This window comes from Vipera ursinii (genome assembly GCF_947247035.1).
Source record: "Vipera ursinii genome assembly, chromosome: 10".
Taxonomy (NCBI): domain Eukaryota; kingdom Metazoa; phylum Chordata; class Lepidosauria; order Squamata; family Viperidae; genus Vipera; species Vipera ursinii.
Genome location: NC_139520.1, coordinates 20,187,598 through 20,214,085, shown reverse-complemented (window position 1 = coordinate 20,214,085; position 26,488 = coordinate 20,187,598). Strand labels below are relative to the sequence as shown.

Genomic DNA, 26,488 nt, shown 5'->3' with positions numbered 1-26,488 from the left:
CTTGATTGATTCGTTTCAGTATAACAGAATAAAAGAATTGGAAGAGACCATGGAGGTCTTTTTTCCCAAAGTATCATAAGGCAAGTCAAGAAACAATGGATGGAAACTAATCAAGGAGAGAAGCAATCTGGAATTAAGGAGAAACGTCCTAACAGTGAGGACAATTAACCAGTGGAACAGCTTGCCACCAGATGATGTGGGTGCTCCACAACTGGAGATTTTTAAGAAGAAACTGGACAACCACTTGTCTGAAATGGTAGAGGGTCCCCTGCTTGAGCAAGGAGTTGGACTAGAAGACCTCCAAGGTCCCTACCAGCTCTATTCTGATTGATTGATTGATTGAGGTTTTCTAATTCAACTCCCTATTCAGGCAGGAAACCCATTACCATTTCAGACAAATGGTTCTCCAAACTTTTCTTTAAAACATTCAGTGTTGGAGCACCCACAACCTCTGGAGGCAAGTCGTTCCATTGGTATTTTAATCCACTGGTATTTTAATCATGACCTCTGAGGAAATTCAACTCTCATCTGGATTTATTGACATATTGCCATAATATTGACATATTGCAGTTGTGTCCACTATTTTGGGTTGGCTAACTGGTCGCATCAGATTCTGCATTTCCTTTAGCCTGCTGGCCATGCTCGCAATGTTTTTGATTTCCTCTCTTTTTCTTGATCCAGTGGGGCTCGGTGTAATCCTTGGGCTTATCACTGCATATCAGTTATACTCAAAAAAAGGGGGAAGTTAAACCACAGGAGGGAACATTAGAATTCTATGCTGCCCCTTGAAGGCCAAGAACAGGGCTACTGTCTGGAACTTCAAGAGTGAATGCACACAAATTGAATGATCCTTGTGGGGCTTTATTTTCAGTGGAGAGGTGGGTTGGGGGGGGGTAAAGACCTTTCAGACTTTCAGCCTGGGTGGCTTTCTTCTTCCTCTGTTATGCAGCTCTACAGCAAGAAGCATACGTGATTTGAATAAGGACCGCTGTGAAGTAAGTAATACGTAATACACAGCCTACCCACCAGCCACACATATGATGTAGAAGAAGAGCAGGAAGAGCTGAGGGGCAGAGTTAAATGAGTCATGCACCTAGAGCCATTACGTTGCCACAAACTAAGTCCAACCCCTCTTTATCTGCCACCAATTTAGGGTTGAACTTTAGTTGATCATTTAGCTGTATATGGGCTTGAGCAATAAATCTTCTGAGCTGCAACTTAATCTATGGTCCTGATTTTTTGCACAATACACACATACATACACACACACACACACACACACACACAGAGAGAGAGAGAGAGAGAGAGAGAGAGAGAGAGAGAGAGAGAGAGAGAGAGAGAGAGAGAAACCTGTTATTTCATAAGAAAGCAATCATGACCTTTTCTTAATGTTATATCTGTGGACTTGAGCTTGGTCACAAGGGTTCCAAAACAGCATATTTCCTAATTATTTTGGGATATTGCTTGTTAACTGCACAGCAACCTTTGGACTGACTGGTTTTACAGCACTGGGTGAGTTTCCTTCGATTCTTAGAGACACATGTTTTCACTTCTTGGTACGAGTAGAAACAACCAGGGAGAAAGCGTTCCACAATTGTCCTTATCCTTTTAATGCCCCCATCAAGCCATTTCTTTAAATCAACTTGCAGTTGATAAATTGCCTTCTTTGTTGAATGGATTTCTGCTCAGTCATGCCTGGTCTAATCATCCTGCTGAGATAGATCATTTTAATTTTCTTTCTTTCTTTTTTTAATATATGGGCATCAAAGGGTTGTCTGAAAGTTTCCATTCTAAGACCCAACTGGGAGCTGGTAATGTTTTGCATTTGTTTGCTTGCAGAAAAGACCTGCTTTCAGCTGCGTTAAGGGGCATGCCAGCTGACAAGTGGCCGAAGGCCAGAGATGCATATGAATTTGATCAACTCTTTGGCATTCTTCCCACTTAATTTCGATCAATTTGTGAGCAACGGTGGGGCAACTGAGTCTCTGTGAATAACATGGAAGGATTCCTCCATTTATTAAAGCAGACGGGCGGTGGGGTGGGATCTGCAGCTTCAAAGGGGAAGAATTTGACAGGAGAAAGGGTTTTACATTCAAGCCTATTGCCTCTGGTTGCAGATGAGGCTAGGCTGAAAGGGAAGTATTGATGTGAGAAAGTTCGGCACAGAAAAGCAATCTAGTAATTCCAGGGAGCAAATTTAGGGTGATAACCCCAGACATCAATAAGGAAAGGAAAGAAAAGATCAAAGGTACCTCCGAGTCAAGCAAAGCGGATAGTTCCTATTTATCTTTGGCAAGTCCAGTGGCAGGTAATGGAAAGAGAGAACAACAGGCATGAAAGGGGCTCAAATGTCAGCTGCGGGCAACATCAATAACATGACCGACACACAAACTTCAGAAGAGCTTGGGAAAAAAGGAAAAGTTTACAATGCTGGGAAAAGTCTAGGGAAACTCCTAGGTGTTAGATTTATGTGCAAACATACATTAGGTTCTTTTTAGAATTGTGGATTTGGGTGTGCACGAGAGAGAACAAGTTTAGAACATCATCAGAGTTGGACGGGACCTGCAAGGTCTTCTAGTCCAACCCCCTGCTCTAGCAGGAGACCCTATAACATTCCAGACGAGTGGCTGTCCAGTCTCTTCTTAAAAGCCTCCAGTGATGGAGCACCCACAACTTCTGGAGGCAAGCTAAGTTCCACTCCACTGGTTAATTGTTCTCACTCTTAGGACATTTCTGCTTAGTTCTAGGTTCTTTCTCTCCTTGCTTCTCCTAGTTTCCACCCATTGCTTCTTGTCCTGCCTTCTGCTGCTTTAGAGAATAGGTTGACCCCCCCACTCTTCTTCGTGGCAGCCCCACCAATATTGGAACACTCCTATCATGTCAACCCCCTAATCTTTCTTTTCATTAAATTAGACATACCCAATCCCTGCAACTGTTCTTCATACGCTTTAGCCTCCAGCCCACTAATCACCTTAGTTACTCTTCTCTGCACTCTTTCTAGATTCTCATCATCTTTTTTTTTATCGTGGTGACCAAAACTGGATGCAGTACTCCAAGTGTGGTCTTACGAAGGCATTGTAAATCAGTATCAACACTTCACGTGATCTTGACTCTATCCCTTTGTTAATACAGCCTAGGATTGCATTGGGTTTTTTGTCCAGTGCTTGAGAGTGCATTAGGAGAGCATTAAGCATTAAGAGTCCACGTTTTGGTGCACATATCTCTCTGTGGAATTAATCCTACTATATGTTTTCTGATTCAGGGGAACCTTGCTTATTTGGTTTGCTTTTCAAGTGAAGGTGGTCCGTGCACAAGTCCTCAGGCAAAACCGAGATAGTATGGGTCTCCTAATGATCAAGGTAAGATTTGGTTGCTCCTCCTTAAAACTCAGCCAGGTCACCAAAGATGGTGAAGAACTTGACATTTTGTTGCTAGCCCTGAACATCACAGAATATCACCCTTCGTTCAGCCAAGTTAAGGTCAGAGGCATCACATCTAAAGGCAGCCAAATTAAATCTCATGGTCTCTTCTCTCTTTTGCAAACAGAGAGTATGAAACAGGTTGAAAACACTAATCTAGCCTTTACAAAATAGCTTCCCACTCTGCTCTCCCTCACCTTAGACCTGGCATTGGTGACCTCAAAAAGCCTTGATTTTATCTCCTCTTCAGAAGTCCTACTCAGCTTATTTTCAATAAGTAGAATAATTATGCCTGCGATCAGAATCCTAGGAACAATAATTGAATTCAGGCTTTGTGAGCTGTGAAATAGGGGGAGAACATTGAATTGTAGCTCCTGAGTTGGTCTCAGTTGCCTATTGCACTAAGGGCATAATAAATTTGGCCTACTCTACAGGATGGCTGTAACCGTAATTGAAATTATGCACTGGAATTATGTAAGAATTTAATACATAGAGAGCAAATTAGGTCCCTGTTACTATAAGGCATTATTCTCTGTGCATATTTTTATTTTTTTGCCACAACTAGGCATGTGTATCCCATTTCCTGTCCAAACAGCAGATGGGCTGAGAATCGAGGAGAAAGCATTCATAGCAACGAATAAATATTAAGTGACTGTCGATATGGAGAGCTCAGGCTTCAGCTATCCATGAAGCAAGCAAACATCTTGGCTACAAAGTTAAACAAGATGGGGAAACATGCCAACAATGAGACAGAAAAGATTCCAAACAAGTCGCTTGCCGTACAAGGCCTGTAGCAGGAACGTCTATCCCTACGGATTTTGCATGATACAGATATAAATAACCAGCAATTTTCTACATCAGATGGGAAAAAGATTGTCCCTCTATCCTGTGATTTTTGCTCTGACCGTATAGCTCTAAAAATCAAAAGCTGCCTCCTCTTCAGCTGGCCCAGAGGTCCACCTTGTGAAATCTCATGCACTCTAATTACTAACATCTATGCCAGGGGTCTCTAAACTTGGCAACTTTAAGACTTGTGGACTTCAACTCCCAGAATTCCCTAGGCATCATTCTTGGACTTCAATGTGGCATGCTGGCTGAGGAATTCTGGGAGTTGAAGTCCACAAGTCTTAAAGTTGCCAAGTTTGGAGACCCCTGAACTGCCCTATCCTCAGCCAGAAGTCTATGCCAGCAACTGGAATTGGAGACTTTTTCTTTATAGATGTGTCTACAGTAAGAAGGGACACAGTGGCTCAGTGGGTTAGGACGCTGAGCTTGTCGATCAGAAGGTCGGCAGTTTGGCGGGTCGAATCCCGAGTGCCGCATAACAGAGTGAGCGCCTGTTACTCGTCCCAGCTTCTGCCAACCTAGCAGTTCGAAAGCACGTAAAAATGCAAGTAGAAAAATAGGGACCACTACGGTGGGAAGGTAACAGCGTTCCGTGCGCCTTTGGCGTCTAGTCATGCCGGCCACATGACCACGGAGACGTCCTCGGACAAGCACTGGCTCTTCGGCTTTGAAACGGAGATGAGCACCGGCCCCTAGAGTCAGAAACGACTAGCATGCATGTGCGGGGGAACCTTTACCTTTACCTTTACAGTGATGAAGGCTAATGAAGTGGGAAGGCTAATGAAGAACAACTTCACTATGCTGTGGAACTTGAATTGGTTCCTGAGCCAACAGGGAGGTATTTAAGCTTATGCTAAGACCACAAGCCAGCAAAATAAAGTATCTGCCTATCTCATGCTGTATCAAGAGCCAGCCAGATGATGATAATTGAGCATTTGAGAAAGACACGGATTAACAGGTATGTTTCAGGAAGCTGGTTATGGGAGAAGATGTGTCACAGTAGAAGAATAAACAGCTGCTCAAAACATCTAAATCGGTATGGGCACAAGTCTTGATCCAATGGATGGGCAGCAGATTTGAGAAGATGACATTACAGAATGCCTCCCTGGGAAAAGAAACTTTCTAAGAATTTCTTAATGACATGAATGGGAAAGATGCAGAGAAGCTCTAACAGTAGATGTTAGGATTTATGTGCGAATATGCATCAAGGTCTATTTAGAATTGGGGATATGTGTATGACAACAAGTTTAGAACATCATCAGAGTAAAGACAGAGAGGCCATGCTACTGAAAAATCCTGCCAGGAGCTCCATCGAGATGGGCTTCCATAGAAATCTGAGAATTTCCAGCAACAATCCCAACTGCTGAAGAAAATCAGATACAATGAAGGACGAGGTATTTCTCCACGCTTTTGTGCTATAAATAAGGACAAGATCAGCATACTCTGCCTGTGAGCATCTCTGTGACTGGTGACCTTTCAATTCAGAAAAACCCCCCCAAAAATCAGATTCAAAGGTTTTTGCTTGGGTGGGGTGAGAGGGCAGAGATGACCTCCAAGCCTTTTCGAGCATCACTGCCAATTGTCCACCACTTCGGCTGACCTTCCTCGTCTATCAAAACTTCCTTTAAAAACACAGAAATGAGGGCTTTCCATCAAAGGCAGAGGCAGTGTCATATTTGCAGCTTGCTTAAAATGTTTATCCGGAGATTACAGAGACAACTCCTACAGAATTTGCTGACCTTGGCTGAGACGGGAACAAAAGCATTTGCAGATGACCCCAGCAAAGAGGAGATAAGGCTGTTTTCTTGGGGATCCAGGTCTAATGATGGCCTGAGTAAAGAGAGAGTGGCTAAACATCCATCCATCCATCCACCCCATCATCTTGCAAGAAGCTGTTCTATTGAGGGAACAGTTATCCAAAGGGACCAAATTAATATGCATCTGGAGAAGTAAAAAAGGGAGGGGCAATCTTTAAATCTTATCATTAAGACTTATTCTCCCTCTTCTTTTCAAGGGGGAGACAGTGGCATGTTGTTATTTTAAGAAATGTTGCTTCTTTGCGGAAAAATTATTCTCCTTCCCCTCCCAGAATCTGGGGCTGAATTGTAATGGTAAGCTGAGGACTACCTGCACAGTTCCATATCTGCTATTCAGTGGGAAATGACCCATTTCAGTCCTTCCCTTTTAACATGCTTGTAAGTCAGGGGCTACCTGTATATTTCCAGCATTTGAAAACTGGAAGGAAAGGTACTTATTGCAAATTAAAATAAACCTGCAAATATTTGCTCGTAGAATTGGAGTCAAATTGGACGTAGAGGGCCATCTGGCTGAATTCCCTCCTCACCACAATTGTAATATCCCCGGATCCTGCTTCCATGCCTCGGGTAATACATTCACTTCTCCCATTCCAATGCTGTAGACTTCCTACTATTAGGAAGTTCCTCCTGATGTTTACTTGAAGGCTAATAAAACTCATCTTGGAGCAATTATGTCTGTCGTTTTTCATACCTATTTGCCTGATTGCAAGGCACGACGCCTTCTCCCCCAGCCGTTTTCTCAGCCGCTTAGGCTGCTAATCGGAGAAGTGGAGGCTTAATTCTCCCTTGCCTTTAGATCTGATTTGTTCCTGATGGAAGAAGAAGCAATTCCTGTACATGGCTTCTGAATCACTTCCCTTCAACAGGAAGCCCCAGGAGAAAAATCTTGCTGTCCAGAGGTTCAGATAACTCACGAATGCTTCCGCCCTTGAGGAAGGGACGAGTAATCAGAATGATGGATTAAAACCCAGAAGGAAAAAAATTAGATATAATTTAACTCAATAGGCTGGCCATTGTTCTATTAGCTTCTCAAAGAACGTGATTATTGAAAAATGCCTGCTCCCTTTCGACTCGGTGCCCATCTTTTCCTACTGTGATCCAGCTCAATAGATATAGATAACAATTTACCCCGAACACAAAATATTGCTGGCTTCACCCAGCTCGTTAATATTCTTTACAAAAGTATTCATCAGATATTTCTCTCTCTTTTCCTAATGCTTTGCCACACCCAGAACAAGTGAAAAAGACATGCATATTTAATTTGCAGAGGGGGGCAAAATGCTACTTCTGTTTTCAACGTAGTAATCTTCTTTCTGGCTGTTTGGTATTAATAGCTGTCAATTTCACTAATAGACATGTTGTCAGGGACATTAAAAAGATGCTTCTTAAGTGTATTCCAGATGCTCCTTTTCTGCCTCCGGAATTATGACCCAGGCCTCGCAGATGAAAGCAAACAAATTAATGATGGGGCCTTAACACTTCCATTTGTCATATAAGGAGATGTGAGCAATTTGGAACTATCTATCAAAACTAGAAAAATCACCCAGTAGGATGGCCTCTTCTTTGAACGGCTGTATTTTTCAGAAAATAATTTTCCCCCCATCACTCGCTATGAGAACATTTAAAAAACCAAAATAAAACAAAAACCAGTGCTAGATGCAGAATACAGCTGCAACTAGAGTCATCCTCAACTTATGACCGCAGCTGAGCCCAGAATTTCTGTTCCTAAGCGAAGCAGTTGCTAAGTGAGTTTTGCTTCATTTGACGACCATTGTGCCACAGTTGTTGAGAGAAACAGTGCAAGTCTTAAGTGCCTCACGTGGTTTGTTAAGAGAATCCAGTTTCTCCCATTGACTTTGCTTGTCAGGAGCCAGCTGGCAAGGTTACAAAATGGTGACCACGTGACCCTGGGACAACTGTCACAAGTCCATGCCAGTTTCCAAGTGTCCGAATTCTGATCATGTGACCACAGGCATGTTGCAACGATAGTAAGTGTGAGAACCGATCGTAGGTCAATTTTTTCATTGCCGTTGTAATTTTGAACAGTCACTAAACGAATGATTGCAAGCCGCGGACAAAAGAAAACTAAAGCAAATTAAAAAAACACATATTCCTGTGGCATTGCTCTGCTGAATTTTTTTCCCAAGTAAAGCTGCATTCCTGGTGCAACAGATCTGACTTTTAGTAAGAAGAATCTATCAGTCTTTCCAAGAAACTTAAAGCCTTCAAAAAAAAAGGGGGGGGAGGAGGAGAGAGGAATCCAAAGCTACTTCCAGACAAAACTCCACTGTGTTTTCTGTCGACAATGTAGGTCAGTTGAAGAGAGGCGGTTGAAAGAAATATCTTGAAAGAAAAGTAAAGGGCTGCCAAAAAAAAAGCAGAAATAAAAGGCAGAGAAAATCAGAGAGACAAGATTCTCCTCTCCATCTGTAAATATCAAAAGAAAAACAGCTGAAAGGGAAGCAGAGCTATCTAATGGAACCATGAAGGCTGCAAACTCTTTTAGCGCTGATTTTAAAGCTCTATTTTGCCAGGCGGAAGCCCGGCCATAAATAAACCAGGATTTCCACGGGAGTTGGACATCCAATGATTGCTTCCAAGAAAACATCTCTGCCTTTCAGTGTCTCGTGCCAATTCTCTGGTTTGCCCCTCTTCTTTCTCAGAAACTCAGCTTGCAAACTGCAGGTACAACTTACAACTGTTCACTTAGTGGCCCCTGAAAGTTACAACAGCACTGAAAAAGGTGACTTACGACCGTTTTTCACACTTGCAGCCTCCCCAGGGTCACATGATCCAAATTCGGATGCTCGGCAACTGACTCCTATTTATTACAGCTGCAATATCCTGGGGTGATGGGTTCCCCTTTTGCGACCGTCTGACAAGCAAAGTCAATGGGGAAAACAGATTCACTTAACAACCGTGTTGCTAATTTAACAGCTGCAATGGTTCACTTAACAAATGTGACAAGAAAAGTCATAAAATGGGGCAAAACCCGCTTAGCAAATTTCCCAATTAGCAACATAAATTCTGGGCTCAAGGATTACCTGTATAAAACCCCATCTCTTCATTCCTGCTCACCTGTTGCCTGCTAACATTCAAAAAGTGTATTTCATGGCACCTGTAATTACAACTGAAAAGGTCACATCACTGTTTCTTTAGTTAATAAGACTAATTTACTTTCACTGGCTATTTTTAGACTTGATTCTTTTTTGCTTTCTTAGACTTTAACTGGAAACAGTGGCCACACCTGGAGGCAAATTCAATTAACGGCTGACACTGCCTACAATTTGTGTCGTGATTTAATTTTCTTTTGGTTAATTAATTCACTTCCTAGCACCGGCCATCCTTCTCCACCTGTCCACAGCCTGTGTTAAGTACAGTCAGCTTGTAAAAATGTTCTGGGGGGCTGGGCATGGAAGCCAACTTATTTTTACCTCTTTGAAAGCTGGAACTGATTTTATTTCATTTTATTTTTACAATGGAATTGATCTACTGCATTGCAATTTAAGACTTTAAAAGGTGTTTTCTTAAAACTGTGAGATGGGGGTTTGGTTGCTGTTTCTGGGAAGGGACATTCATCGCCTCCATGCCCTCTTTCTTTCTGGAGTTAGCAATGTAGAAATGGTAACAGGTCAGTAAATCTTCGTTATTATAAGAATCATGGTTATGTGGCTACCCAAAATCACTTGCTTTAAGTGGGCAGTCATATAGGTTGAATCAATTAAACACATTAATTTGTTTAACTAGAATTAATTAAGCAAATAAAGAAATGCAATCATGTTCTTTTGTCCTTCTCACAGACTTCCATTTTCCATAAAAAACAACTAACTTGCCAAGTATCCAGACTGGACAAAATCTTGTTTTCCACAAACCATTGTTTATATACAGATGTCGCATGGAGTAGATCTTGGAGACTGGCCTTGACTAAATATTAGGGACACTGTGGGTTCTCTGGTGTTCTCTGAGCTTGGTAGTTTTCTTGCAGACATTTCATTACCAAACTAGGATGCATCATCAGTGCTCTGTGCACCACAATTCAGTCCTGAGCTTCAAATATTCTCTTCTATTACAGACATGGTGGAAAATCTACATGATTGGCTTAAGCTGTCCAGCCCTATTATTGTCAAGGGTCACCGAGAAATGACAAAAAGATACTTTGGTGTCCAAAATTCCCATAAACACAGAGCTGGCCATCTGTGTCCCCAGATGATATAAGGGGAAACAACAGAGGTACATCAGGATGTCATTGTGCAAATGAATCAAATTATGTCCCTGATGTTATTGTGGTTTGTACGAATGCCTACGAAACTAGGAGTTAATCCTGAAACAGGTTTATTGTGTATTCCTCTAGAGGAGAGGCTAAAGCCAACAGATGGGATTTAATAGGAGGAGGATCATTCATCTAATCCTCTTTCTAAAGATCTTAGAAGGATCTTATTATTCTAAAGACATCTAAACTATTGGCCTTCTCCACCTCAAATGTATCCTTAAATTATCATTTAATGGCTAAATTAAAGTTAAATAGCTAAACGGCTAAAAACACATTGTTTACCTTTAAATGCGATGTGAACTCTCAGAAACAGTTAAAATAAACACTTTTTTAAAATTTCTGTCGGTGTCCTTCTCTTGTTCCATCCAACATTAGTTTGATTTCCCCAGTTATAAGTGAACTCCACTTTTTCTACACCAAAAGTATTCTTTCTCTCCCACCCCCTCCCTTTAGGGAAAACAGAGCTGATATCACAGAATCTATCTTTTGAGGAAGAAAATTGATACTAAATTTAGAGGCTCTGATATTGGAAAAGTCATTATGGTCCTGTCAAGGCGAGCCTCTCTCAAAGAGAATTTGTTTGCTGGGCTGCTGACAAACACGATGATTTCCATCAAGTTTCATATTGCAGCTTTTGATTCAAATGAAAATTTACTCCAACTTAAAAAAAAACACCCCAGAGAAATAAATTTGGGCTGCACAAAACAATAATACCTACAGCCATGAAAGATTCATGTATTTCAGGACCAGTTAAATAATTTATATTAGTTTGGCTAATATTAACCACTCTGCTATGTATTTTGAAGTGATTTTTCTATCCCCCCATGTCTACCCCATGCACTTCCTTTTTTGAGCAGTATACACACACACACACACACACACACACACACATATATGTAAATTATTCAAATTGCTAATAAAGAATTTAGGGTGGCTGATATGATCATTTCGAACTTCTTATGTTCTCATCCGTTAGTCATACCCTTTATCTGAGATTCGAATTTATTTCTGCTTTAGTTTTGATTCAGGTTTAAACCAATCAACCTCTTGTCTTTTGTGCATTTTGAAATAAACATTTACCTCTTTCTTGGTGAATTCTGGTGCATGGTCATTTTTATCATCAATGATGATTGTTGCAGTGGTAGTCCCAGTCAACCCAACTTCATGTCCAGCCATGTCCTTTGCTTCTATGATGAGCTCATATTTTGGATTGTCCATTGTCTGCAGAGATGAAGAAAGAAGATAATTTACTTCAAGAATGAGATGTTCATCTACTTGCAATATCCCCATTACGTATCTACTTCTGATATCCCCATTATTATGCTAACAGACTTTAGGTAGAACCAGTCTATGGAATTGTTTTTCAATTGTTTATGTAACCACATAAACAAACAATCTTTGAGGAAATGGAAAACAGTATACTTGTAACCAATACTGACAAATCTCAACAATGAATGGCTTAGCTCTTGATGGAAACCATATATACTTTCAGCCTACAACAATACAGCAACAGGTATTAACAAAGAATATGAATTGTACTGCTATAGAAACCAAACTGATGCTGAATTTAATAACAGCTGCAAGACTTTTGGTAGCGCAATAGTGGAAGAAGGAGGACCTGCCTACTATTGAAGAATGGACTTTGAAAGTTTCGAACTTGGCAGAAATGGCTAAAATCTCGGAATATGTGAAAGATCACTCACAACAGAGATATATGGTGGAATGGAAAAGATGGATTGATTTTATTCAGAACAAATATGGGACTACAAAGTATTATTTAGCATTTGAATAGTTATTAGTTATTGTAATTATAGGCTAGATTATTTTTTTTCTATGGTTAAGGAGAGTTAAAGTGCGATAGGGTTTAAAGAGTAATTATAGTAATTAGAACATTTTAGAGTAAGATTGTATGATGTAATACCCTGTATTCGGCTCTGGGAAGTTGGTGTGTGTGTGTTGGGATTGGAGGGATGGGGAGAGGGGTGGGGTAGATGGGGTATATGTTTTAAAACTTTTCAATTAAAAAAATAAAGAATATGAATTGTTAGAAATTACCATCTATGGCCTCTGTCCAAGGCCAGTTGGTACAAGCCCCAGTAAGAACAGGTAAGAGGAAGAAGTGGCTGGTGAGATTTTATGATGTCTTCTGGAATACAGCAATATTATAATAAATAGAGCAATATTTTGATTTTTTTTAAGAAACTGGGCTAAAGATAATTAAGGGGAGAGAGTTCCCCTGTTTCTTGAATGTAAGTTCTGAACACCCATCTATTGGGAGAGCTCATCAACTCTATTGCTCAATGGAGAACACAGATAGCAAAGATCTGTACAATTTCTACTTTCTTTTAAAGCGGTGTGCTAAGTATTACACTCCCGGCAATATTTATTGCAAAGGTATTAGAAGAGCAAGACAGCCAGTCTGATGGAGTGGTTAAGGCCCCTGGCCAGAAACTGGGAGATTGTGAGTTCCAGTTCCACCTTGGCCATAAAGCCAGTTGGGTGACCTTGGGTCAGTCATTCTCTTTCAGTTCTAGGAAGGAGGCAAGAACAAGCCAATTCCAAAAATATTTCCACAAATATTCCCTAATCCCCAAGTAAAATAAAATTAGAACAGTTTAGAGAGGATGCATCTAAAGAAATGTCATTAAAACAAGGTCCTAGAAATCCATCCATCCATCCATCCATCCCTGTTCAAGGCAGTCTTCATTTCTGGCAACTGTATTGAAATCTACCCATCTTAAAGATGGCAAGGTTGAGTAACAGTGTTCTCCAGGAATTTCTCTAAATGGAGAAGAGGAGGAATCTTCTGGCAACACAGCCTTCTGGCAACACAGTTGCAGACATTATATGTAATACCGTACAAATTCTGAAACACCAAAATTTTTAGTACAGGAAAATGCTGTAAATAGGTTACATATTTCTCCTATCCTCATTTTTTGGGTCTGATTTTGTTGAGACCATGGCTAATTCCAGCCATGCAGCCAGCTAAATGACAACAAGTGAATTTATGGGATAATTAAAGGTTTCTCTGTTGTAATTATACTAGTTCCTTTGACAGTGCTGTGTTTGGACGGAGCTGGAGCTGATAAATGAGCCATCAGATGAATCATGATTTAATGCCTGATCATTAAGGTTATTATCTCTCCTCTTAGCATTATATCAGCTTTGTTTATAGTGGATGTGTTCTCTAGAATATGGGGAAACAGACAGCTAATTTTCGCTCTTGATGATGCCATCAAAAGCAAAATAAATTAATTCCGAAAGATGTCAATTCTTGCTCAGAAAGTAGCAACCTCATTCTGAATTGATTTCTTCCCACTTATGGAAGATTGCCACATCACCAAACCTGACATCTTCTAGTCCTGAGGACTAGGCTTTGGGTCTTCTTTGCTTGCTCTTTCAGGACCATTTTATTATTATTATTATTTAACTTGGTGCTGCAAAATTCACAAGTAGCTACTGAGAGATGACATGACTGTTCAGTGTCAGGAGAACTAGTGGATATGAAAAGATTGAGGACCACCTCAGTGTTTGCAATCCCCCCCAAATTACCAAGGCATTTCATGGTTGAATTTTCTTAGTAAGCAGTCATCATCCATTATTTGGTATGCATTACCTACTATTCAAGGCATTCCGATCTCTTAATGTAAAACTTTATTGAGTACATTATTTCGGCATGTATGAAAGCAAAACCAGCTCTGGCAAACCCCAGCCCAAACCCCTATAGTAAAAGAATAGAATTCCCCTTCCCACCCATGAACAGGTCACATTGTCCAATTAGGAGCAACTACTGTATATTGTTATGAGAAAATGTCTCTATGAGTTGGGTCAGACACCTGGTGAATTGTCCTTGATTCTCACAGTCTGCCTTCTTTATCTTTGTAGCTGCATTCCATTTCCTCATCCTCCCTGCAAGCTCGTTGGCAAGCTAAGAAGCAATCATTATTGCACCAGCAGAGCGGGCTTCAAGCTTGACACATTACTAATAAAAAGGTTTTCAAATATGTAAATGGAAAACCACCTCTGAAACATGTTTGCAAAGAGCAGCTTGAACTTGTAATTCTGGGAGTTGAAAGTCCCCACATCTTAAAGGTGCTGGGGTTGAGGAATACTGCTATAGAATTTAACTGACTATGGTGATAACAAATCATCATGATTTAAAAACAGATGCAAAAGGAAGATGTGTTCACAGTTGGTCTCCTGTGAGTTAAGCCCGCTTTTTGGTGACCTCATGGACATTCTCATCTAGCTTTCTTGAGAAGAGCATGGAAGTCGGTTTACTGTTGCTTCCCCCCCCCAGGATATTTCTTAACTTTTCAGTCCAGTCTTTGATCCCTTGGTGATCTCTTCTCAGCACTAATGATGCCTGACCATGTTTAGCTTGCCCAAGTCATCCCTTGCCTGCTGAACAGTAATGTTTAATTTTTGAAAGAGAAACCTTACTCCATAAATGACTTGAGAGCATTCAGATTCATCCATAATTATTTTTTGATTAAATTCAGATATCAGGCAAGTCAATTTTTAGGTTTTCTCTTGGCCTGACCCATTAGTTTGAGGAGGCAACAACTCCACATTCAATGAAGCTATGGTTTTATATCTTCTCTGATATCATTTTAGCCTCTGTGGGGAGAGATTTATTTATTTATTTATTAATCAAATTTATATTGTCGGGCATCTCATGAGATTGAGCCTGGGTGGCGTACAGAATGCTGGATTGGATAGCTTTTGTGTATTCACCTGTAGTCTAGCAGACATATACAGCAGTGCAGGAGATGAAGTGCAGGAATGACTCATTATTTAATAGGCTTGAACAAAATTGTTTGGAGAAGATCAAAGAAGGGGAAGTGCCAGCTCATTACAATCTAAATAAATGAAATGATTCTTTTTAGTGCAAGGAAAGACAGCAGAAGAGATAGTTTGCACTGAGCTTAATCTCAAATGTTTTCATGACGGTTCCAGGAAGGCAACAATGCCAGTGTTCCAATGTATAAAGAAATAGGTTGCAATAATTCAATGATGATTCATATTAAAGCACTGATAACAGAATAACAAAGGGTCTGGATATCCTTCCAGTAAGGCACAATGGTGTTTAATCATAATTTGGAGCAAGAGTACCATCAGAATAACAGAATGACAATTGGAAGGGACCTTGGAGGTCTTCTAGTCCAACCCCCTGCTCAAGCAGGAAGCTCTATTCCATTCCAGACAAATGGATGTCCAGTCTCTTCTTGAAAACCTCCAGTGATGGAGCACTCACAGCTTCTGGAGGCAACTTCTGTTCCTCTGGTTGAACATTCTCACTGTCAGGAAATTTCTCCCTAGTTCTAGGGTGCTTCCCTCCTTGATTAGTTTCCATCCGTAGTTTCTTGTCCTGGCCTCTGGTGCTTTTGACAAGAGGTTGAGCTCCTTTCCCCTGTGACAGCCCTTCAAATATTTGAAAATGCTATCGTGTCACCCCTAGCCCTTCTCTTCATTAGACTGGACATTCCCAGTTCCCACAAACATTCTTCGTATATTTTAACCTCCAATCCCCTAATCATCTTTGTTGCTCTTTCTTCTCTGTTCTCTGAGTCTCAACATCTTTTTAATTTTGGGAGAAAACCAGTAAAACTGCATTTCTTGAGCTGGACTAATCGCAACCTGCCATCTTCTTTCCAGTCAGATAAATCCAAGAATGATATTTCATCAACCTGGATGAAATAGTTTTTCATCAACCTGGATCTTTTCTTCTATTGACATATTATTGTCCTAAAGGCAGGTGTAGGCTAGCGTTCTCCCGTACGGACCTTTTAAAAAAGCTAGAAAGATGATCTACCGACTGCCTTGCATCTTAGCCAGCTTTCCCAAGTTTTGGGTTGCCACAGGGATGTAGATCTGAGCTCCCATCATTCTTAGCAACTCCAGCTAGCTGGAGAACTCTGGAAATCACCTGTAGATCCGGGTGTAAGCTGCTGAGAGTCATTTAGCAGGATGCCCTGAGGCATGCAGGTCATTAAAAGCTTCATGGATATTCCACCAAAATGCTTCTTTCTAACCTCCTGCTCCTCCTCCCCCACCCCCACCCCCCATCATAATGTTTAGAGTAGCACGGAATACGGAAAAACTTGCAACGGCAGCTTCGATCAGCAGGGAGAAGAAAGCCCCTTGAAGTTATACACCCTGTGCCATTAATCTTGAAGGGCAGAGAGTTCCAACCCAGAAATGTAAAAGTGGATTGCAAAATGTTTTACAGCTTACAGCACTAATTTTCAAAATCACCTCTGTGATTTTTATCCACTAAAGAGGGAAATGCCAGGAAATGTTCAGTAATGGCATTTTCTGGGCATTTTGACCACTGGTGCTAATCTGCAAAGCACTTCAGCCATGGAGTAATACATTTTCTACTTCAACCTTTTATAACATGACTTTCTGATGTGGCTGTAAAAAAGTTTTCCCCCTCTGAAGGAGAAGGAATCCAAATGTTCATGCCTAAACGTTTTTGCATGCCTGCATATATTTTTAACTACTGTTTTGATTCCTTGAAGAAGCTGTCAACGTGGCCCAGAAAAGTTTTTTCTACAACCTGCTGCATTTTTACTAATTGGTGTAGGATTGAAGAGGCTGCATGCAGCCTGTCCAGCTGGGAGGAATAATGGGAGTTGTAGTACAGCGGAAGCTCCTTATTTCCAATGGGATCGTCCTCTGATGAGCTGCCACCCATGGCTTCTTGTCCTATCCCTCGGTGCTACGGAGAGTAAATCAAGGCCTTCTTACCTGTGACAGTCCATCAAGTATTGGAAGATGCTATCAAGTGTCCCTTTCTTCATTAGACTAAGCACACTTAGTTCCCTTAGCTGTTCATCATACGATGACATATTCATACTGAGCTATCAGAAGGCTGAACAAGGAGCAAAGGGTGGGAACTAATCAAGGAGAGAAGCAACCTAGAAGTCAAGAGGAATTTCCTGACAGTGAGAACAATTAATCAGTGGAACCACCTGCCTCCAGAAGCGGTGAATGCTCCAATGCTGGAGGTTTTCAAGAAGAGACTGGACAGCCTCCAAGGTCCCTTCCAACTCTGTTATTCTGTTAAATGCACTTTTGATCTCATAATAGGTTGTATCAATCTCCCTCCTATTGGTTCCCCCACCTCACTGCATTTCATCACCACAATGCACAAAAGTACTAGCTTGTGGTGTGCATTGGCTTGATGGTTTCCACATGGAAGATGTCATACAATTAACGGGCAAATGAATACAGGAAGAAGGGTTGCCTTTATTTATTTATTTATTTATTTATTTATTTGTTCGTTCGTTCGTTCATTCATTCATTCATTCATTCATTCATTCATTCATTCATTTTTGTGGACTCTCTTTGTCACCAAACCTCTCGCAGCTCTTTGGGAGGACTTGATTTGCATCACAAAGTTGGACAAATCTTCAATCACTCTGATTTACGTAATTCAGGAGTCCTCTGAATCCAAGGCCGAATCGACCCATTTATCAGCTTGAATCCTGTCTTCCAGAATAGGAATGTAATTAAAAGAGATAACCAACTCAATAATGAGGGTGGGTGTGGGTGTGGGGGAAATGCAGCATTACGCTCGACAAACCCTGAGACTCTCTTTGAAGATTTTCTTTATATTTACAATTATTTATTATTATTATTATTATTATTATTATTATTATTATTATTATTATTATTATTATTATTATTATTTTTAAAAGCTTATCTTTGTTTACTGTTAAAACTGACAGTAAGAATTTCAGGTAGCTTTCTAAAATCAAGCGCCCTTCTGAGCATGTAATGAATCAGTAAATGATAGCATCTTTGCCCATAGACAAAATATAATTCTAGTGGATGCATTTATGTATTTGCTGGGTCATTCTCCAGGAGCATAAACTGATGTAATTCCCTATCCGATGGAAGATCGCATAAAATGGATTTTCAATTACACTGTGGATGCATGTAGATGCCCATGCAAACTTACAAAATCATGGGCTTAGTGGAAATAAGCCATCGCTTTTATACAAATGCTCCTTGATTGATGGGAGCGTCTGTGGAATTTTTCATGCTTTAATCACTGGCATGGCAATGAATCCACCTTGCTGTGGGTTGTCCTTTCCATTCATTCATTCTTTCCCAGTGCATCTTTGCCTAATGTGTCTGAAGTGGGATAATCTGAACCCGATCATTTGTGCCTCAAAGGACAACTTGGGTTGATTTGTTTGAGGATCCCGTTTGTTTGTGGATGATGTTCTCAGGAGTCTTCTACAACACCATAAGGTCAGAAACATCAGTGCCCTTTCTATCCTACTGGATTAGAACATGTCCGCTGGGACTTCCAGATCCAGACAGGTTAAGGCCAATCAAACATACTTTGTGGTGGTAGACAAGGACCCGAAGACAGCAGTGGTGATAGATTTAGCAGTGCCAAGTGACAATAACATCAGGAAGGCATACGAGAAACTGGAGAAGTACCAAGACCTGAAGGAGGAACTGGAAGAGGATGTGGAAAGTCAAGACCTAAGTGGTCCAGGTGCTGGTAGGAGCAATCAGGGCTGTGTCTCCTAAGCTGAGAGAGGGGCTCCAACAGATCCCAGGAACAACATCAGAACTTTCTGTCTAGAAGTGTGCAGGACTCGGAATGGCTCATATCCTGTGCAGGACCCTCAAAGTCCAACAGAGAACCTGAGATCTAGGATGGCCACATCAGCGAACTGGATTTTTTTTCCCCTTGTTACCAAATTTTAGCATCAAGGATAAACCCCACATTTGGTTCCAGATCCCAGAGCTGAAAAGAAGCGAGCCTGTTTCAAAATGAAACTTAGCGTTTCTAGCCTTTTCCACCTGACTTTTGTAAGAAACAGTTATTGTAGTTAGAGCGATGTCTGGTTTCAGGTTCAGTTTGGAGGTGGCTTTTTACAAATAGGTATGACCTGGCAACTGTTCAGCACCGCAATGCTTCTTCATCAAAATGAGTAAGAGCCATGCAGCTGATTGAAAACAGAAAATTTGCTGGATTCAATCAGTCAATCAGAATAGAGCCGGAAGGGACCTTGGAGGTCTTCTAGTCCAACCCTCTGCTCGAGCAGGAGACCCTATACCAGGGTTCAGCAACCTGAAACAGTGAAAGAGCCACTCGGAACCGGTTCCCTCACAAAAGGAAAAACTGGGAGCCGCAAAAAATGTGTGCACATGCACGTACATGCGCACATGCGCAGAACAGTTTTGAAGAGTGGAGCCAAGGCGAGATATGCACCTACCCTGCATATTTGAATTGATTGGTTGAACTTTTTTAGTCCCACTTTTTTTTTTTGGACTGCACATGGCAGAGGACTGGGAGCCGCAGGAGACGGCTGAAAGAACCGCATGCGGCTCCGGAGCCGCGGGTTGCAGACCTGTGCCCTATACCATTTCAGACAACTGTTGTAGATTCCTTTGGAATGCTTTGGAAGAAAATATTTCTAACACCTTAGCTTTTTTTTCTGTCTCAAATGTGATTTAAATACAATAAATATTGATTATTAATCATTAGAATACAGATTTTGTCTTAAACTGTGTGATAAGGAATATGGAAGATGCACTTAGACCATCAGTCTTTTTGAGTTCCTCGAAAAGATCCATGCAGGTCTGTTCTTTGTTTACAAATTCCATTTTCTGAATACTACTTAACAACGAGAAAGCTGTTCAACACAGCTTTCTTTTCTGAAGATGCTCAGAAAACACGGCTTTCTTTTTTTGAAAATGCTCAGAGGCCCTCAATTTAGGTCATTTCAAGTCAAGCAAGCCTGTGATGTGAACATAATTGCTGAGTTCACATTCTAAACTTGAGCTCAAAAGAAAGAGAGACTGGGAGGCATGGGATAAAATAATCAGTTCACCAAATACAGGCAGTAAAATGCCTGAAAATTATTGCTTTCGTGGAATGTTTAATCAGTCAGTTCAGTCCTGCTTATCAATATGAGAACCTAATTAATGAAAAGACGGCAAGTAACATTCTAGCAGATGTACATTAACTTATTAAAATCAGACAATAGTTTAAACCAACATTCTTTTCCTTATTCATGCTTTCTGGACTCAACTTCACTAAGGTGGAACTTCAGAAGCGAAATGCACAATAGTGTTGACATAAAGTCTATTATTCTGCAAATTTTCTTCTCAGTTTTTGTACCTTAATACCTTGGAGATGTTCTGGACTGTCTCTCATAGAATCTGAAAATAAGATTTGATGCACCACAATGGAGCTATGAAGGTTCTTTGACTTCGCAGCCAATCCACACACACAAATCATGCATATTCATCACCCATTTGTTACTGATGCAAGCAATGGCTAGCAAGTTTGATGACTTGCCAAAGATGAAACACAAGGACTGCATTTCCCTATCACACCAGCTCTGTTTTCCAATTTTTGTGTGACTTCGGATTTGTCTTAGTATTGCATATGGACCCAGCTATCATAATTCTTTAACAAAACAAAATTAAAACCAAGAAGACTTTCCCTGTGGTCTAAACCCAATCAATACATCATCCAATGACTTTTCAAGACACAATCAAAGGAGGTCAATGCACATGCTCAGTTGGGAAGCAGCAACACACCAACAATGCTGTGAAAAGTGGATCAGAAGACCCCTGTCAGATAAAAGTTGGTATTCTTTAAAAAAATATTTTTGAAAAGATTCAATTTGTTAACTTCTTCAATTACCAAGAGATTACCTTGACATCTGAGTTGTAGACTCTTTCCTAATATACCACAGAAATGGCTTTTGTGGTACCATCTGCTCCAAAATTCATCAGCAATTAGAAGCTAAAAATATGTTGCTATGTGTCTTTAGTAGGGATCTTTGGCTTATTAATATTATGAATTATTTTTGTTATCCTGCGCATTGATCTTCAGATCCCAAAGCCTGTTGAGTCGATAAATTAATTGAACTGGGCAACATCGTGCAGCACGGATAAATATGATTATGCCCAATTAACAGATTAATTGATGAGTTAATTGGCATGCAGATAAGATATACCATCTGCCTGAGGTTGCACAGGAAACACCAAAAGGCATTGAAATTTACCACTATCACAAAACATCTGGGATCCAGAATGCCCGGCATTTGTTCTCCATTAATAGCCTTTAATTTTTGCCAAAGTTTCTATTATTGTGCATTTTTTCTGTACTTCACTGGGCTCTTTTACTTCTGGATTTGTTGCCTCTGAACTTAGTTTAGCCAACCAGCTGAGGATTGTGTAGATTTGAAAATATCTTTTGCTAACGGAATGTTGCACATTTCTTATTATGAGCGAGCAAGAAAGAATGAATGCTGATTTGCTCATAAAAATGGAGAACTCGGCAACTTTAATAGGAATGGAGAAATTGGTCTATTAGTAGTTCTTACTATTGTTGCATATATTTATTCACTCTGAAGTCTGTTTCCATCCCATTTAGGCATCAATTTTCGGATAGAAACACATATGAAAAACTGCAGTCTTCTCAATATATTCTCATTACAAATTACACGCCTTGGTGCACATCCCTCCCTAAAATATGCATTTATTCTAAAATAGTGGCTGTGGTCCCACACCACACCTAATGTGAGTGTTGAATTGACTCAGTTGTAGCTGTAAACTGGGTTGCAAAAACTAACCATGCCTTTAGCGTATCCATGGCAGATCTATGAAAAAGACTTTCAGCATATGTCAGAATTGACTTCCAAGAAAGAAATGGTGAATTAAAGATGGCTCCACCAAACACCAAGGGGATGAATGAAGAACTGACGAGCAGACTGTTGCTTAAGACAGTGATTTTGGAAAGTTACAAATGGAACTAAGATTCTGGATGGATTCAAAATAACATTTTGGAATTAATTATGGGGATCCTTCCTGTGGGGAAATGTTTTTTCTTCAAACTTTTTTTTTTTTAAAAAAATGATAGGGTGTGATTTTGAAGACTGGACACTAGAGGGAACAAGATCGAAATCCTTATCTTATTTATTTTTTGTTCTTTTGTATTTTTCCGTCCTGGTGCAGAATGCGGCCGCGCGAGTTGTGATGGGGGTCTCCCGATACTCCCATGTAACATCTCTACTCCGCGAGCTGCATTGTCTTCCGGTTGCCCTCTGGGTGAAATTCAAGGTGCTGGTGATGACCTATAAAGCCCTACATGGCTTGGGTCCGGGATATCTGAGGGAACACCTGCTACCGGCATCAAGCTCCCTTTGTCCTGTGCGCTCCCACAGGGAGGGTCTTCTCAGGGTGCCACCGGTAAGAGATTGCCGGCGGACGACACCCAGGGATAGGGCCTTCTCAGTGGGTGCGCCTGCCCTTTGGAACCAGCTGCCAGTGGAGCTGAGGACCGCCCCCGACCTCCGTTCATTCCGCCGGGGCCTGAAGACCTGGCTCTTCGAGCTCTCGGGCCCAGGCTGAGGAGTAATTTATTTTAATTGGGGTTTTATTTATACAGGGACAAATTTAATCTTTTTTAAACTTGGTTTTTTAACTTTTGTATTTTTGGTTGTTAATTACCCTGTAAACCGCCCTGAGTCCTCCGGGAAAGGGTGGTATATAAATGTAATAAAATAAATAAATAAATAAAATATTTTTCATTTCTGCCCCTTGTCTTTTTTTTTAGGGCTAGGGTTTAAGTTTGCATTAGTTGCTATCTTTTTCATTGTAACGTTTCATTAAAAAAAAACACCTTATGTCAGTATCAAACATACGTAGTGGAAGAGACCATCATGCGTTCCCAAGAAAACAAAAAACACGGTCTCCACCACTTCCTGGCCTTGTAAGTATATTCCAATTCTTCATATGGAAAGCTTAATGGCCTTGGATTATCTGCCTCATTGGTCAAGGCACTAACAAATAATACAGTGGGAAGTTCCAGTTGTAAAGCATTGCTGTATTTAAATTCCAAAGGCAGCAAAGCTTTTTAAGATGAACAACATGAAGGAAATCTCTTCCGCAAAATGCCAAGGGTGGCCGATCTGTTTTGGAGAAGCAGATGGTGGATTTCCTGGATGTGACTTCGGTCCCTGACTCGGCTTATCATTTCAGAGCAACTGCGCCGTCAATCCAGAAAAATGAAAGCCAGATGAATCCTTTTCATTCTCTGAGAGAGGAGCAGCTTATTTGGGCAAAGAATGTGCCAGAAATGCTGCATTTCCCTTGGCCTGGAATGGCGTTTCTCAACTTTGGCGACTTGAAGATGTCTCGCTTCAACTCCCAGAATTTCCAAGCTGGCCTACCGTTCGTTAAATGGCCACCCAAATTAGTTTCCTGCTGAAAGAAAAGCTTCTTCCCAAATCAACTTTGAATATCCCAAGTCTTTAGGCATTTATTTATTCAGCAGAATTGGCAAGGAGGGCACTTAGTGGATATGATATCTTAAAAACCCGGCTTGTGTACATCATGGCTGGCTTATTAATGCCAATTGAAAACTCTTGGGGATTTATTGTGTTTAAGAGAGTGACAAGCACACCTTTGTCATTTTTTGGAGATATAAAAGCATCCGAAAAGTGTCATTCAAGTCCTAGGGAAAACAATAAGAGCTGGCCTTGCACCTTTGTCCTTGAAGTTAAGTCAACCCTCCCTTCCAAGAAATGTATGTGTATGTAGTTCTTTAAAATAAATTATTTTTTTTAAAGGCCAAACCCGCAGCCTCATTTTTCATTCTGACAGCTTCTGAAATACAGATAGATTTTTGTCCCAGATGTTGGCCATATTTATTTAATTCCAGCTAGCAAGTGCAACCCTCCTGTTCTGGTTCTGTTTGATTTTGTGCCTGAGCGATCAAATAATCTGAAGACTTTTCCAAATTATCTCTGATGAGAAAGAGTTGGCCAAATAAAAGGCAAAGAGATAAGCTCTTCCGTCTGAACATTCTGACCAAAATATTAATCAGCCGCTTAACGGACAATACTGCAAGTTACAGTATTGACATTTGGCTGCAGAAATATCCAGAATTGTCACAAATGAGAATGACCTATTGTAGGCATTGAAACCCAGAGCAGCCAATGACTTCTTGAAAATTTGTACATTTGCATGCAAAAATTAGTTTCTTTAGGAAGGAATTAACATTCTGTTCTCTGCCATCAAGAACGTATTAAAACAGACGTCTTCCATCACAGCAAGGCAAAATAAAAAGGTAAGATAATTTAAATAAATGAATGAGCTAGCAAGCTAACAAGAAAGCAAGTATGGGAATGAATGAATGAATGAATGAATGAATGAATGAATGAATGAATGAATGAATGAATGAATGAATGAACAAATGAAACCCTCTACCCCGTCGATTGTATCAGGATGAAGACATATCTTATTTATTATTATCATTACTTATTTACTTATTAAATTTATTTGTTGCCCCTCTGATCATCAAATGACTCTGGGTAACATACAATGCCCTAAATAACAGAACAAAACAATTTAAAGATTAGAAACATTACAAAAATTAAAAGTTAAACCACTAAAATTAATAAGAACATGGCTTAATGGATTAAAAGATGCAAGTGCGTAGATGGGGCGGAGGTGGGATCTTCTGCTAATCTTCTAGCCACCTCCAAATCCTGACTCCCAAATCCAGAAATATCCAGGTAAATTAGTAAGAAATGGAAGGCATTTCCCCAAATTTCTGTCTTTCACCATTCTTTTGCAAAACCTAGAAATGGCAGTTGGGAGTAAACCTACAAAGAACTGAAAGGCAATGCCAAAATTGGATGAGAATCCAGTCGGAAGACCTTTCTGGTGGATTCCCAACTGCATAGGGCAGAAATCAACTTTCTGGATCCAATTAAAACATCTCCGTATCAGGAAGGGCATCTCTGGAGGGTGATGACCTTCTTGTGGATGTCTTTCACCTCTCTGCCAAGCAGAGCTGCCTGCCTTTCTCAGGCCCCAAGTCCTACCATCCCTGGACGTAATGTTCATTTTAGATTCAGATTAGCTCCCGAATCATACCACTTGCAATTGCTCAGCAGCAATTACAGCAGTTTAATTTTCTCCATTTGGCCAGCCTTCATTCATCACAATCTCCTGTGTTTTGCCAGATGCTGACCCATTACACCAGGAACGCAAAAGCTAGAAAGTGCTATGGGCCTGGAATGAGAAGAAGCTTGCCTAGAAGGAAAGAATTGTTCCACCTCTCCAAAGCCCTGATGCATCTCGCCAGCCTCGGCATGATTTATTTATAAGCTCACCAAGATCATAGAGGCCAAAAGTGCGTACTCCATAATGGCATTGGACACTGGTCTATTTGTCTGTGCGGCTGTTGCAGACAAAGAGAACATGAGTGGAATGCAAACACCTGGCCGTCGGTTCCAAAGTCATGGAATTCTGCTCTGAAAGGGGAAGGTTTTTCATCAGGCTGATTGTCACCGAAAGATACATTATTCTCCAGAGACTTAAGAGGACTACGGTGAAAACAAAAGAATAGAATTTATTGCTATGAACCAGGGGAATTTCAGGAGCCAAAAGAGGCAAACAGGAGGGCTGGATTAATCAAGGGAAGGGTTTTTCAAAAAAAGAAGCATTACAAGAAAGAGACTGAAAAGAGACGAGTTTTTTCCTTCCCTTTCTCCCACTGCCCAGAATTTTAAGTAAATTTTGCAGCCTTTTAATTTGTGGTATTTCAATTTTTGCAACAAACAAACAAACAAACATACAAACCCTACCACAAATATTTTAACAGAGAGCAGAGAGAGTCCAAAACTGAATGCTAAGATCACAATAATTTTTTTTTCCTATTGCAACAGATTTCCAAGGGAGACTGAGAAATAAGTCTATTCTGCTTGCCTACAAAAATGATCTTTAAAAAGTCGACAACGGTGGCCACCAGGGTGGGATTGAAGCTGTTTTTTATGTGTGTGTCAGAGAGCTTTGAACACAACGTCATGGTCACCCTCTTGATTCTGTTGACCAGACCATGCTGAATTCCCTAATGAGTATAGAGCCCAGTTACAAATCCTCATTAAGCTATTAATTGCAAGAAGGGACTATCCTTTAGGTGGAAACCATTAAAAATAATAGCAAAGTAAAAATGTGGCTTCTGCAATCTCCTGAATTTCAAGTACTGGGTGGTCAAAATGCAATTGTCCCATCATTGTCAGGGATTTTTGACAGATATGGCTACAAAACCCATCTTCTCTCAGGTCCACAACACAATAAGG

The 26,488-nt window shown here is 40.6% G+C and overlaps 2 protein-coding genes across 2 annotated transcripts in view; one reads left to right on the top strand and one right to left on the bottom strand.

Annotated features, from left to right (window-relative positions):
- The window catches only part of COTL1 (coactosin like F-actin binding protein 1), a 326,745-nt gene extending 321,848 nt beyond the window's left edge, over positions 1–4,897 (top strand). The window contains exon 4 of the transcript XR_014493420.1: positions 4,815–4,897. The gene's annotated coding sequence lies outside the window, so the exon portion shown is untranslated. The remainder of the gene's footprint in view (positions 1–4,814) is intronic.
- Positions 1–26,488, bottom strand: part of CDH13 (cadherin 13) — a 388,341-nt gene that overhangs the window by 59,920 nt on the left and 301,933 nt on the right. The window contains exon 8 of the mRNA XM_083370604.1: positions 11,433–11,573. Coding sequence (XP_083226730.1) covers positions 11,433–11,573 — 141 coding nt within the window. The remainder of the gene's footprint in view (positions 1–11,432; positions 11,574–26,488) is intronic.